We start from the raw sequence: 15731 nt of genomic DNA on the forward strand, positions 1-15731 counted from the left end.
ATTTACGATGATTGAAACATGGTAATTTCCTGTGCGTTCAAGAAATTACTCGTTTCCTGAACGTCTCGATGTCCAGGTGTTTCTGCATAGTTACGTCGACAACGTGACTCTGTCTCTCATCAAAATTGCTGATTTTTTTCTTCACCCGCTTTAATCGCTTGCAGCATTAATATACGCCTATTTTTATCTCCTTCAATTTAATAACATTCAATTTGAAAATTACGACAATTTTTATTGGCCAACATCTGTTCCTGCGAAGGTTTGCACCGTTTCGTAAGAAAAAAACAATGGAAAAAAGCAAAGAAGAAGATATAGGCAGGTGCAAAAAACTAGATAAAGCGGTGATATTTAAAATGATTTAGAATCTGCTTATTTGAACATTTTTGACGGTCTCAAAAATCGATATAAATTTGCAAATTAATTGGAAACAGTAGACATATTGCTGCCTGTGCGTTAAAGTGGGAAATCTGCTCATTTCTGGTTCCATTAATCCGACAGCAATCTTACAGATCCTGGGTTTTTTTTTTGCGACAAAGGACAATTTTTAGCCATAGTATCCAGCGAAACAGTACTTCTGAGTTTTTTGGTGACATAATTTTGTAGAGATTCTAATGGAAAAAAGCACATCAGTCTTATAAGATTTTAAGGAAGTCTAGCTTTTGTTGCTAGATATTTTTATATTTCAAGCATTTGTTAAGGTCTAGATTTACTGACTACTATCTAAATGGATTGATCAATAAATCATAGTGATACTGATCTTATCGATCGATTTTTTTATCCATGATGTTTCCGATTATCCTGCATTATCGTGCCTTTTCTTCTATAAATAAATAAATATATATATATATATATATATATATACATTACCACAATTTCACCCAATCTCATGCGTATTGGAGCCAATTCTTCCATGAAATGAAAAATTAAATGAACATCTCTCAAGGAAAAACCAAATTTAGATTTCTTTTTGTCGAACGCTTTTTCGTTTGTGAAAAACTTACTTCTTTAAGCTTGTCTTTACTAAAGGACAGCTCTTTCCGCTCGCGATCACGTGCGAAGATCTTTGCTTAACGGCTACGTTTCTTTCTCACTTCACTTTTGGTGTCCTCATCGACTTTTCCTTATTCTTTGAATCTAAAACGCTTTTCTACTACTGTAAAGGATGGATTAGAGCCTAAACGAGTGGATTTTTCGTGATAAAATACGACTTTTTTACGACTTATTCGAATCTTTTTACTTTGATTCCACTATTACTCCATGAGAAATTTTGTTATTTTACTTTATAAGAGGAGATTCCCTTCATATTCTCCCAAGTATCCCTAAAGCAAGCATTTCCATAACGTTGCAGGATATCTCCTTTCTTACGTGATAGTGGAATCTCTACTTGATTTCTTAACGTTGTAGGAAAGCAACCTGAAAACAAACGTTCCCCTAACGTCTTTTAGGATATCCCCTTTCTTACGGGATGGTGGAATGACAGTGTGTACTTGACAAACTGCTGATCTTTCCTCTTTCTTCCTTAATTACTACTCTTTACTCTAATACTTACTTTAATTACTCCAATAACAACTTTTATCAGCTAATTATTTAAGAAACAGAGAATGTCCTTTTGTTAACATGGAAACCTTCAATTTCATTTAACATCACTAAGCAGACAATTTTCCAAGAATATCTCTCCCTTACAAACCTACAAATCACCTAAAAATGTTAACAAAATCAATTGAAATAGAAAATAAAATTAGAATAAGCATAACAGAAGAAATGGAGTAAAAATAGAAAATAGAATAAATATAAAATCACTTCTAAATATCTGCTCTCTTTTTACATCAATAATCTTTTTATAAATGCTTTAGAAATCTATTCAAATATTCTTTAAATTTAATTTTAGACGTATTGTCGACGTCTACTTCGATGCATCAAAAATGAGAGCAATGAGTGAAGAGCCTGGAAATGATGGTGCCGGGGATCGACTGATATCCGCCTCATTCCGTTACGAACGTATACGAACTGTTGGAAAAGGTAGCGATTCACTCTTTTTTTTTTCGGAGAAGAAAAGTTATTGAAAAGAAAAAAAAAACCTAGAAAAAATAGAATAGAAAAATTATTGCTAGAAGAACCTATAGGGAAGAGTTAAAATTATTGACAATTAAATTTTTCTTATTATTTAATTTATCGACTTTTTTTATTTTGTTTATTATTGTTTGCTGCTTGTTTAATTTAGTTCGATATCATTAAAGTTATTAAATTATTAAGGAACTGATTTCCAGATTTTTTTTTCGAGATTTTAGGCGCTTTCGGCTGTGCTGTTTTGTATCGACGAAAAGAGGATTCTTCGTTGGTTATTATTAAGGAGATCAATATGTACGATTTGGACAGTTCCCAAAGGCAGTTAGCACTTAATGAGGTGGATTCCCTGGAACGAATTCTTTTTTTTTCTCGTCTCTTGTTAACTTAACAACCTTCATCAAATTACTTTGTAGTTGTGATTTTTCGGTGCAAAATAATAAGTTAGTTTGTAAAAATAAAAAGAGAGAATTCTTATAGTGCAAAGTTGTATCGATGGATGTTGCTATGGGTAACAACTATATACATTTTTTTCTATAAAAGTAAAATAGAAATAGTACGATAGGGAAGTTGTTATGAAGCTAAGTAAAAGTACAGGTGGATTTTTTTCTCTACAGAGAAAAAAAAGAGGTTTTTATTGGAGAATATTTAAATTGAAATTTGTTATTTCTTTTTAATTATTTAAAAGAAAACCGGAAGGAAGAAAACCTGCACGAACTGGATCGGAATTGTTCATAAAAGGAAGAATATTTGACATGCAGAAATATTCAATGACGTCTCTTCTTTAATTTCATTTAGTTCATGTTTATTGCCATTTTTTTAGATTTTTTCACTTATTTTATACTTTCATATAATTTCTAAGTGGTAACAATATCACGGAAATTAATTAACTAATTAATTCACTATTTGTTGTTTTTTTTTGTTAATTTTATTATTTTTTATTTTATTTTTTTAAAATTTATTTTTTGTACTTAATTTTTAAACGGCAACAATAGCAAAATCAAAATTAAACTTATTTTTAATTTATTCTTTTTACCATTTTCGTATTATTATTACTTTACTATTTCTTATTTTATTTCTTTTTTCGTTCAAAATATGGTTTTCAGTACGATTTTGACCGTTAATCCACACAAAAATCGTACTGGATACATTTTTATCCGTTCTGAATTACAAATAGAGGAAAAAAATCCATGTAAGAAGCTTTTGCTGAAACAAAGGGAATTTCATGAGATTGTAGAAAAAATAAGAAAATAAATGAATAAAAATGGAATGAAAAATAATAAAATAAAATTAACAAACAAAAAACAACAGATAGTGAATAAATAAATTTAGTTTGCTCTCCTATTGTTACCATTTAAAAATTATATGAAACTATAAAATAAGTAGAAAAAATAAAAAAAATAGCAACAAAGACTGTGTTCAGACAAAGAAAATCATATGAATCTTGAAATTTTTCAACCACTGAAATGGAAAAACTTTGAACGTGAATTTCCTTCGATTTTTGATGCCATAATTTTTGTTTTCGTGATTTTTTTCTATGTAGGTTCACCTACTTTCACGTATTGAACACCCGAATATTATTTCTTACTACGATTCATTCGAAGAAGACGGTATTCTTATGATCGAAATGGAATTCGCGGATGGAGGGTAAGCTCGTTCCCTTTTTTTTGTGGATTTCCACGTTCTACGCGACGCGGCGTGTCAACAAACCATGTTGCTTTCTTTTTAGGACCCTCGCCCAGTACCTTACAAAGTGCCAAACATTTATACCAGAGGATACGGTGACTGATCTAATGATACAAATGTTGTCCGCTGTATCCTATTTGCATAATAATAGCGTGCTTCACAGGTAGGTTAGGCTTAAATGGAGCAGGTCGACCGCAGAACAATTCATCGATCCTAAATCTACGGGCTTGAATTGATGATGCAAGGAAAGAGATGGGATATGAAAGAATTCTGAGCGCGGAAATCAAAAATTTAATTTTGTTCTGGAACAAATAATGTGGATACTGTAGATAAATAGGAAGGTGTAGGACCGTTACATTTTATTCGAAATCCGAGGAGAACTGAAGGGCGCTGAATGATCCTTCGAATAAGTTTTTTTATAATTACCATTAAGAATTGACCCATGTACAGTAATACTGGTTAACTTTCGTACTTTTCGTTTATTTTAAAATTTTCTTCTCTAATCTTAAAAAAAAAAACTTTCAAAGGCTGCCTGCCTAAACGCTGCAATGTACAGCTATGCACACGTTTTACGAATGGAACAAATATTTTGTTGCCTGAGGGATGAACTAATTGCAAAATTAAAATGTATTATGCTATCATGTGAATCGAAGCGGCTAACGAGCTCCATTCATTTTTACTCAGGCATTTTCCTCCTACGTTAATAATACTTCTTTGATTGAGGTAGAAGGCAGTCTTCACAATGCGACTTATTGATTTGGAGTGAAGAAAAATCTGAAGAAAGAATGAAAAATAAAAAGAATGAAAGCATCTCAGTTGGTGTACAAAGGGTTTTAAAGGATAAGATGTTCAATAATTAATAAAAACTAAAAATTTGTAGCTTTTGATTGATTTGCCTTAGCTGTAGGTAAGCTACATACTTATTCAACATGCTAACTTTCGTATTATTCGTTTATTTTTGAGTTTTATAAGCTATAATTTTGAATTACAAGATACATGGGGATTAAAATAAAAAATAATAAAATAATAGTAGTAATCAACATAATGTATACAAAAATAGAATAAAATATGTTTCATATATCTTATTTTCAAAAACAGTCGTACAGGAGGATTAAATTTGTTGTTTATTTTAGTTTATTCAATTCGGCAATAAAGAATTATAAGATTTTTTTTTGGATAAAGGAGGAGCAAGAGTGGAAGATAAAAGGATAATGATCCATGTGAAGATGCGACTACGCGTTCGATTTCAATCCAGAATTGTTTGAGGTTTATGAACGAACGTGGGTTCAACCTAGAAAAGTTACTTATGGGGCGATTTTATGACTCTAGTCATGTTTCAACCCTCCCAGACAAGCCTGATACCGGATTTATCGACCCAGGAGGGATGAAAGCTTTGGTTGGCTCTAAAACGATTCCGAACTTTCCGAATAGTGTAGTCACAGTCGAATCTCTTACCTACTGCGCTGCATCCTTATTTCAATGCTTTTTTCCAATAGACTTTGAAACTACAAAATATATAATAATAAAAAATAATTAAATAATAATAGTGATGAATATATAATATATACAAATATAAAATAGGATATGTTTCATACATCTTATGTTTGATCATCGAAACGAGAACTTTTCAACTTTTTCCAAGAAAAAACTTCAAACATTAACTGGCGGCTTTTTTTTTCTGGAAAAAGGTCTTTTTTTTGGTAGAAATGCCGGAAGTGTCATACATCCAATTTATTAGGCGAGTTGACGCAAATGCGATGAGCTCACATGGAGTTTTATTTATTGTTTATGTTTTTTAAGTGTTTATTCTCGAAAATAAATTAGTTCTTAAAATGTTTCACAAGTTGCGAGATCACAGCACTCCGAGCAAAAATGAACTCTTTGATCTGTCCTACTTAATTGCTGCGGCTAATTCCCCGCTCGAATTTTTTTCTGCGTTTATCTATTTTTTTATAAATGCATGTTTTAGAGTGATGTTACAGAGATTTGAAAACGGCGAATGTTTTCCTGACAAAAGATGGATTTGTGAAAATTGGCGATTTTGGAATTAGCAAAGTGATGGGCACAGAAACACTAGCGCAAGGTGCTAAAACCGTTGTCGGTACACCGTACTACATTAGTCCTGAAATGGTAAGGCACGTACATAATTATGATGATAAAATTTTCTTTTTTAGGCATTTTCTCGACTTTTTCTGCGTTCAAAAATTTTTTGGAATTTCTACAAAAACTTGTTGTCTTGTGTCATTTTTTATCGTAAAATATAGGATAAAAAGAACTAGTCCTAATCAAAGATCTAAAAAACTGGTCTATGCGGAGAGAAAAAAAAAGAAAGAAAGAAAGAAAAAAAAAGAATTTACAGTGTTCCGGTCGACCATATAACGAAAAAAGCGATATGTGGGCGTTAGGATGTATTCTCTATGAAATGACATGTCTTCAAAAAGCTTTCGAAGGAGAGAATCTACCAGCACTTGTGAATAAAATTATGACGGTGGGTATACGGTAACCGGTTCGTTGCTGGATAAACCCTTATTAATACCTTTTTTTTCCAAAATTCAGTGTAGTTACGCTCCTGTACGTGGTCCATATTCATCGGAAATTAAGCTAATGGTTCGTGAATTGTTACAATTGGAACCGGAAGCGAGACCATGTGCTTCGGATGCGTTGCGGGTGAGTTTTACTTCGACGATTACATACATATAGTATCTAAATTTCAATTTATTTGATTAATTTTATTTATTTTAATTTTAGTTACTCATTTATTATTATTTATTATTATTTATTTTAAGGCACGTACATAATTATGATGGTAAATTTTCTTTTTTAGGCATATTGCCGACGTTTTCTGCTTCCAAAAGCTTTTTTTTGCAATTTTCATATTATTGTTTATTTTTTTTTAACCTTTTTCTTTTTCTAAAAACTTTTTTATTATTTTGTTTGTTCACTTTTTTACACTATATTATTTATTTAGATTTTTTTGAAATTTATTTTGATTTTTTCCCACAAATTTCAGATGCTTCGTCCACCGATCTCTGCTCCAAATGTAATCTCTCAGTTAGCAAACCATGCCACGAGTTCCACACTATATTCATTGGATCCAAGCACGATTCATCTACGACCTGTAGATGATTTGCCAAAGCGAATTGCAATAAAAAAGGTTACCTTCTTTTGATTTCTTTGAACGCATTGGAATATTGTTTAATGACGCTTAATATTTGATATTATATAATTAATTTTAATTTTTTTCAGTACTATGTCATATTTTTATTTCTTATTTATTTATTTATTTATTGAACGATATCACAATGTTACAATGTGTCGTTGCATGCTTTGTCTCCATCTGCTCAAATCAGTAGTAGCGGTTCGCATCCATGTTTCTCCAAAGTCCGATACGAACGAATCTCCCATCTTGTTTTTGGTCGGCCAACTTGTCGTTTCCAAATCCATGGTCTCCATTCGGTAATCATCTTCGTCCATCGGTTGTCCTTTGCAGTACACATTTTTCTGGCCCATGTCCACTTTCTTTCAATCGCTCTAGCCCTGATATCTGGGAGTTTTGCAGTATTTTCCAGCCACAAGTTCGTACGATGCATAAGAAGAGTTACACCAAGCATTCTTCTCATTATTTGCCGTTGAGCTATCTGTAGCGCCTTGAGATCTTTGCTTCTTGTAGCCCAAGTTTCACAGCCGTAGAGGAGCAAGGTTCCACACATTTTGTATAAAGTCGACGTTTGAATTTCATTGGAAACGCTTCATATTTGTGAAATATGAACGGAATCGGTTGAATGAGTTCCAGCCAGAGCGAATTCGCCTATTTAGCTCAGTTGTTAGATTCCTATCAAAGGATATGCATTGACCAAGATAAACAAAGTTGCTGCAGTAATGTATAGGAGATCCATCAGATGAGATCGCTATTTCTTAGGAATTGGTCATGACAAGAGTCTTAGAGAAATTCATTCTCAGTCCCACAATTTGGCTTTTGTCGCTCATTTCTTGTAGCATTAATTCGAGTTCTTGTGGTTTGTGCGCGAAGAGAACTACATCATCAGCGTACCTGAGATGACTTAAACGAAGCCCATTTATGTTGATACCTCTGTTTCTCCAATCTAGGCTACGGAAGACGGTTTCCAAAACGGCAGTGAAGAGGGAGGGAGAGATTGGGTCTCCCTGTCGAACACCTCGTCTAGCGTTGATAGGAACTTGATTACCACATATTTCAAATGTTACAGAAGCAGATGTGTAGATTATTTTTTATATTTACAATATTAAATATTAAATATTGCTTATCATTTTCTGGACTCACTTAGTATTTAACATTTTATAATTATATTAAATTTTTTTCAGCACCATGTCATATTTTCATTTTTTATATTTATAATATTAAATAATGCTTAATATTTTTTGGACTCACTTAATATTTAACAATTTAGAACTATATTAGAGTTTTTTCAGGACCATGTCATATTTTCATTTTTTATATTTATAATATTAAATATTGCTTATCATTTTCTGGACTTTAGGTCGCTATGAGCTCCTCTCATACAATGGTGCTCAGTTTTCATAATGAAGTTTTTGCATGGGGAAGTAATAATCATGGACAATTGGGACTTGGTGATAAGGTAGATCGGTGAGTGTGCAGAATTCTTTTTTGTAGTACTACGTCCTGAAAAAAAGAACATACACCGTTCCAGAACCACTCCACAAAAGCTGGAAACACTTAAAGGCAAGGATGTTCAATCGGTTGCGGTTGGATTCGGTTTCAGGTGATTAGCTCTCGGTCTCATTCCTATTCCTTTTTTGACTTTTTTATTTTTACTGACTAAAAAAATTCATAGTCTTTTTATTTAATCCATTTTTTAAAATTCTCTACTTCTTTTCCTTTCTTCCTTTTTTTCTATTCCTTTATTTCCTTTATTTTATTCTTTTTTTTAGTTGTGAAATGTTAACCAATGATTATTTCACAGTGTTCTGTTCTTAAGTGTGATCTGTTGCGATCGTGGCACAATCTTGACAAGCGGCGATGCGAAACTGGTAGGATTCGGTGGAAAGGACGATATCACTCGTCCAACACTTCTCGATGATTTGTTGAGGTACCGGATTACTTACTTTTGATTCGTATTCGCATTATCATTTCGTCTAGAAGATGGTATTCGCGTTTTTTTTTTACATTTTAGAAGTTGAGTTCGTACTGTGTTATTAATTTGAAGTTTGTTTATATTTTAGTGTTTTATATCTAATATTCTATTCAAATTACTATTCACTCAAACTTCTAGATTTAAATTGCGAGCGAAAAGTTATTGGATGAGATTGACTGGGATGCTAGTAGAACAGAGATCACCTCAATTAGTTTTTCCCCAAGACTAAATGCCCTAAGGTTTTGCCAAAACATTGCTACTCTGTGGCGGCACCTCAATGAAATTTCACGCCAAAAATTGCCAGTTTTATGCTAGCCAAGCTTTTTAAATGATTCATTCAAGTAGTTTAAAATTAACGTAAAATTAACGTCAGTGACTAGAATTTTGGCGTGCTTCGAGCACTGCGAAGAGGTATACAAATCCTTTAATATGAAGCTAAGGCTAATAAGCTAATATTGAGCTGAGCTGAGCTCTCATTATAGAGTAAGAAGCGAGTCTTTGATCTTGAAGACTACTATTCGAGCATTTCTCACGTTAAACTACCGGTTATTTTGAGGGCAACCAAGAAATAGGAGATAAATGTTCTTATAAGTAGTAAAATTTAAGCTCAAAATGAATAATCAATGAAATTGCTTCTTACGATATGTACATAGAAAAGAATCTTCAAGATTTTAATTTTTAAATCTCTTTTTTTTTCGCCGGAAGCATTACATGTGGCGTAATTAATTTTACATATTATGGGTGATGAGATATTTTTGATGGTGTGACTGAATACTGTAGCCCAGTTTTTTTATTTTCTGATTTTCAATATTTATTATTCTAGAGTTCATGTTTCCGAGCTGGTTTGTGGTGTTGAACATTGTTTGGCGACCACTGAGGATGGTGAGGTTTACGTTTGGGGAAATGGTGAGGATGGTCGTCTTGGAACAGGCAAGACCGATTGGATCAACACTCCGACACAAGTGAGAAAAAATCTTTATTGGAAGCAAAAATCTTTATTGAAAGTTTGAATATTTCTCTCGTCTTGAAACCTGCATATTTCTCTGTATGTTTTCTAATAGTGTGCTTACGGAATATTTATATGGGACCTTTAGATGTGATAGCCTATAGTTCCGGGTTTTTCGCCGTCGTCAGAGGCCTCAATGAGGAGGTTGACCGGAATAATCCGATGTTTATTCCGCTGAGTCCCACAGTCCCCCGGATCAGTACTGTCTCTATTTAGGCCTCTGATGACGGCAAAAAACCGAAACCTCAGGCTAATAAAGGTTCCTTCCGTATTGAAAAATTTTGATGGACAAAATCCAATCTTCTTCCAGATTTCTACGTTGAACGGTATTCGAGTGACGAGCTGTCGAGCCGGCGTCAATGCATCAGCGCTTCTGACCGAAGAGGGCCAACTGTTAGCCATGGGCAATAATCAGTTTAATAAACTTAACCTCGCTAGTCGACAAGGTTTCTTCACTCGTGAACGAAATGTATGTGTGATCGAATCCTCCACCATAACTACATTTTAGTAGCAGATTATATCTTTATTTAAATTTAAATTATAATTTTATTTATTATTTATTTATTATCATTTATTATTATTTATTTATTTTTACTTTCGCTAATCGATTTTAAACTGTTTACACTATTTACTTTTACATTATTTTTTATTAAAATTATTTTTTCCAAATTCTTCTAGGAAGTATTCGACAATATATTAAAAATTAAAAAAAATAAATTTTATTTATTAATAATTTTTTAATTTTTTTTATTTATCAATTTTTACCTTTGCTAATTGGTTTTAAACTGTTTACACTATTTTCTTTTGCGCTATTTTTATTCAGATTATTTTTTGTAAATTCTTCCAGGAAGTATTCGACAATATATTATTGCCAACAATACTCAAAACATTCCCAGCTAGAGTTATTGATGTTTATCTTGGTGAATTTCATAGTGGAGGTATGTTGTTGCTTTCTAATCGATACGTATCCTATGTGTTGTTTTGCATTGAATGAGGGTCTGATTTAGAATCAAGTAAGGAATTTTTATGGAATATTTACAACTAAATTTTGTTGCCTTTATCCTTAAAATTTTGATTTTTTTCTTCTGGAATTTTTTAAATTGTCCTTTTAAAATTGATTGTTTCATGTTGTTTTAGTGTTATTGGAATCGGGCCAAGTGTTTTTCTTCGGTCGTAATTCCAATTACGAACTTGGTTTCGGACATTCACAAGCGGTACCGTTTGGTGCGTTGCGTCCGGTAAAAACTCTCCTTACAAAAGCGTGCTCGGTTCGTTTTCAGCTTATCTTGTGCACGAATTCCTGTTTTTTTAATTTTGTCTTTTTTTATCTTTAATTTTTCGCACTAAAGTCTCATCCAAAGAGAAATGCGTTTGGAAACGAGAAATCGTTTCTTAAATTTTATTTTATTTTCTTTTATTGGGCTATTTTGCTATTGGTATTGGTCGTTGGGTTATTGTTTATTTTATTCTAGTTTAAAAATATTTTTTGATTAAAAAATAAACTGATACTCTCTCCGTTGCCATAATTACTGTAGCTACTGCTGCTACCCCTTACTGTAGCTATTACTGCTACCCTTTACTGTATGTAGCTACCGTATGAAAGTGTGTACATTCTAGAAACTTGCCTGTGGCGATGGTTACTCTCTTGTCGGGACCACAGAGAATGAGCTCTTTTTCTGGGGCTCCAAGAACTCACAACGAAATGGAAGCGGGAAAGCAGATTGGCAAGGATCCGAATCAAAATGGTTCTGATTTCTACACTAATCCCAAAAGGATTCTTTCCTGGAAGTTAGAATTTTCAGCGATGAATCTACACGTTCAAGTTTATCTCGGTGGGGTACGAAGAAGAAGTGTCGAGATGCGGATCCTAGCGGTGATGATGTCATTCCACTTCCTTCTCTCATACTCAGGTTAATCCTATTGTTATCCGAACTGTTATGTTCTATTGTGTTCATATCCGAACTCATACGGAATCTGATTTTATTTGAATACTGATATTTTTTGTATTTAGACTAGACAGTGGAGATTCGGAAAAGGAGATTCGTCTCGGAAGTATCACTTTGTGTGGAAGTTCCGCTTATGTCGTAGTGGATACCTGTGAAGGGTGAGTCCAGTTTAATATTCGGTTCGTCTCTGGTCGTGCTCTTCATTTTTGTGGTCAAGTATCCTCTAGTACGCAGGATCCGACGTCCACTTTCACCTTGGGTCCCACTTTAATGCCCTCAGAATGCCTTTTCCTTCGTACTTTTCCAGCCATATTTTAGGATTTTTGTAATTTTTTCCCGGATTTATACAAGAGTCTCAGTGGCAATTTAGTTTTTTAATTTTATTTCTATTAATTTTAATCTAACTTTTCAATTTATATTTTAAAGATTATAGATATTCAATTTCTGGATTCCTCTTTTCATCGGCTAAAAATGTACGAATTCAAAATTTCCAAGAATTTCTATGAAGAGAAGACGTTATTCCACTTCTATCTCTCATAAAATTAAAAAACTAAATTGCCACTGAGACTCTTTTATAAATCCGGGAAAAACTGGCGTTAAAATTCGATCCAGTTGGAGATTCAAATCTCATTAGAAAATTTTTTTGCATAAATTCTTCTGAATTCAGATTTTCTTTTGAATTTTGGTGCACCATTCCATGACGAAAACAAATTCCAGACCATCCGCGTCGCGATCCACCTGTTTACGCTCTGGTTCCGCACCGCCGGTTATTGGAGAGAGTGAAGAGGTGAACACGTGGTTGAAGAACGAATTTGAACAAGCCGAAGTGATCCCTATGAATGAATCACAGGTTATATTTTATGTATTTTATATCCAGAAAAAGATGGTGTGGTCGAGTGAAAACGAGGATTAGATGAACCATCGCCGGCTTCATCTATCTCTACTTTCCATGTAAGGCTAGCGATGGTTCCACCTTGATCGCAACCGCACCGCTTCACGCCCAGCTGCACCAGGCTACAGAGTTTTAATCCGACTATAAACCTGCCTTTAATTCAAAGCCACATTTCTTCCATATTTGCTCTACTCTCCTTCGATTTTCATTTTAAATCAGTTGTGATGGTGATTTTCACACTTTTTTTTTCGAAAAAACTTCTCCATATATTTTTTTTATTTTCTAAAATCTTTCACAACTGGAATATGTCCCCTCTCCAAAAGGAAATTGCTCGTTGTTTTTTTTCATTCCATTTTGAAGAAATTTTTTAATCTGATAATTTTTTAAGAGACGAGAACAGCGATCTCGATCCTATACAAATCCAACTGATACAGCGAAACTGTGAGTCTCAATCACCTAATTTTACATTTACATTTTACAGTTTTCGCCTATTTTTCGTTACACCTCCAAAATTAGGAAAAAAACTTGAAAAAAAGGAAAAAAATCATGTCGTTGGTAGTATATGATACTTTATTGATGTTTTACAGACAAGCTAGCACTGATTCAGCGCTGATGAGAGAGATCGAATCCCTAAAACAGCAGATCAAGGATCAATCCAGTACATTCGAAGGTCATCAAGCACAAATGGCTAAGCTCCAGGTGAGCGTACATCACTCATCAATAAAATGATCATTGGATGATCGATCGGTGATCATCAGGATTGATCGATTGATTCAACGATTCAGGAAAAGCTCACCGAATTACAAACTCGTCAAGCATTTCTTCGAAAAAGTGAGCCACCACCCGCGTACGTCTCAAAAATACCACCGATTTTTTCCGAAACAACAAGTAGAACTTGCGTGATACTATGATCTCTTATCGATTGATCTCTGTAGCGGATTTTCCGGCATATTTAGTCTTCGATTATTCAGTGCCACAGTGATTCTTTTACTAGCTGTTTATTTCCTAATTTCTATTTCTTATTTTAACAAATCATTGTTCGTCTGAACCTCATTTTCCTCCTATGTCAAATCGATAGAAATGTGATTCATTTGATTTGTGCCTTCTATTTCCTCAAAAACATATCGCTGTGCACTATTTGCTGTCTCGATCGAATAAATTGTTGATCTTATCGAGTAACGATTTATTGATTGTGTACGAAAATCTTGGGAATGGAACTAAAAAAAAAACTCCTAGAATTTGGAAGGAAAAGAATTTCCCTTTCATACTACTATATTTTATGTAATTGCTCCTCCTCGGTAGTTCAGTGTTTTATTATTTATATTATAATTTATATTTATTGCACGAACCCTACAGCCTAATCTTCACGCATTTTAAATTTTAAATTATTTTAAATTTTAATCCTAAATAGATGAAATATAAAATTAAAAAATTATATGCAATATATACATTTAATAGTTGCAAATAAATTAAACAATTATAAGGTAATTAAGTTTTATTGATCGTACTCTAAAAATGTTAAAGCCATGCAAACAGAGGTGGAGTCAAAGCGTTGATCTACAATTCCATTGAGATAAAGGTCCAAAAAATTGTTTGGTATCTAAATGAATAAGTACATATATAGGAAAACATAATAAAAATATTTAACAAAATAAAATAAAATAAAATAAAGTGAATACAGAAATTATGTAAGAAAAATACGCCAAAGCGTTCGTTCTTCTGTTCAGCACTCGGTCCTGAGGATTTTCTAATAAAAGTTTCCTTCTGCGCGGATAACAAAATAAATAAGTCTATATATGAAGAAATGCAACAAAACTAAACAATAAACAATAATGAATAAACAAAAATAAAATAAAAACAGAAATATTTGAGATAAATGCGTGAAAGTGTTCTTCTTATGTGCTCCCCCATAGGTCATAGGGTTTTCCTATAAAAGTTTCCTTCTGAATGGATAAGAGAATAAATAAGTCCATAAGAATAGTCCATAGAAAATATGAGGATATACAATAAAACTATGAATAAAGAAAAACAGAATAAAAACAGAATTATTTGAGATAAATGCGTCGAAATGTTCGTTCTTGTGTTCATCCATAGGTCATAGGATTTTCCTATAAAAGTTGCTCATTGCAAGATTACTAGCTAGTAATTATCCAGGATTAACCATGGATCTATGGGTGATTAACGGAAAGAGTACAGTAGTGAGCGGTTACATGATAAGAAATAATCGCTGCATGGTGCGGTTCATTCGGATCGAGGAAAACAATAGAAACTATTGTGAGTGAAGTAAGTGTGGATCGCTCCGGAGTGGGAGAAAAATCCTTGGACCGCAGTAGCTACGTGAGGACGTCGAGCGATGCTGTTCCTGGTAGCTCTGGCACAGGTTCTCGTGAAAATTACAGAAACACAATTAGCTGGATCCTTAGGGCAGCGAATGTCCGCCTCACCACCACAATCAATCGAACCGTTATCGAACAGTCAGTTGATCTTCCTGAACACAGTCACTAATGTACAACAACCTGGTGAGCCTTTTCCTGGATTCCTTCTTTTCTTCTTTTCCTAACTTATTATTTTATGTAATCGAAAAACACTTTATCTTTTTTTATCACATAAATTCTCTCAAGATTCATCCGTTATCTCTTCTAATTCTTCTTTATCTTCTCCCTTTCCTTCTTTTTTCTTTTCTTTCCTTTCATCTCTTTTTTTCTCTACTCTTCTACTTCCAATTGAATACTATGTAGAATACAATATATTCAAGGAAAAGTATAGAAATTTCTTCCTTTTCCTCAAAGTCACAAATTTTCTGTTTTTTTAAATGATTTTTTCCTTGCTTCAATTTCTGGAAAATCAAGATTGAGATCATAAATCATTATCGCATAAATTCCCCCAATATTCATTTTTTCACGACTTTTTTTTGCTTCAAATTACTGATATTTTAAAAAATTTTCCCCATTTTCATCACATTCATTTTCATTCATCACAAATTCCCGCATAATCATGGTCATGAT

General features: G+C 33.2%; 1 protein-coding gene across 5 annotated transcripts in view; it reads left to right on the top strand.

Moving 5' to 3' along the window:
• RB195_007860 (uncharacterized protein) overlaps positions 1 to 15731 on the top strand; it is a gene marked incomplete at both ends in the record, with an annotated part of 52965 nt that overhangs the window by 14041 nt on the left and 23193 nt on the right. For 2 of the 5 annotated variants that reach the window (XM_064181725.1, XM_064181724.1), the window contains 23 exons: positions 1889 to 2019; positions 2289 to 2404; positions 3608 to 3711; positions 3794 to 3913; positions 5733 to 5880; positions 6110 to 6238; positions 6307 to 6417; positions 6761 to 6904; positions 8268 to 8374; positions 8439 to 8510; positions 8727 to 8837; positions 9706 to 9844; positions 10199 to 10357; positions 10736 to 10826; positions 11026 to 11156; positions 11506 to 11633; positions 11691 to 11798; positions 11900 to 11992; positions 12552 to 12684; positions 13115 to 13167; positions 13314 to 13425; positions 13512 to 13557; positions 15126 to 15245. In XM_064181725.1, the coding sequence (XP_064038490.1) occupies positions 1889 to 2019; positions 2289 to 2404; positions 3608 to 3711; positions 3794 to 3913; positions 5733 to 5880; positions 6110 to 6238; positions 6307 to 6417; positions 6761 to 6904; positions 8268 to 8374; positions 8439 to 8510; positions 8727 to 8837; positions 9706 to 9844; positions 10199 to 10357; positions 10736 to 10826; positions 11026 to 11156; positions 11506 to 11633; positions 11691 to 11798; positions 11900 to 11992; positions 12552 to 12684; positions 13115 to 13167; positions 13314 to 13425; positions 13512 to 13557; positions 15126 to 15245 (2606 nt within the window). Of the gene's footprint in view, positions 1 to 1888; positions 2020 to 2288; positions 2405 to 3607; positions 3712 to 3793; positions 3914 to 5732; positions 5881 to 6109; positions 6239 to 6306; positions 6418 to 6760; positions 6905 to 8267; positions 8375 to 8438; positions 8511 to 8726; positions 8838 to 9705; positions 9845 to 10198; positions 10358 to 10735; positions 10827 to 11025; positions 11157 to 11505; positions 11634 to 11690; positions 11799 to 11899; positions 11993 to 12551; positions 12685 to 13114; positions 13168 to 13313; positions 13426 to 13511; positions 13638 to 15125; positions 15246 to 15731 lie in introns of those variants that run through there. The other 3 variants (XM_064181723.1, XM_064181720.1, XM_064181721.1) reach the window with 3 other exon arrangements.

Source organism: Necator americanus, chromosome I, assembly GCF_031761385.1.
Source record: "Necator americanus strain Aroian chromosome I, whole genome shotgun sequence".
Taxonomy (NCBI): Eukaryota; Metazoa; Nematoda; class Chromadorea; order Rhabditida; family Ancylostomatidae; genus Necator; species Necator americanus.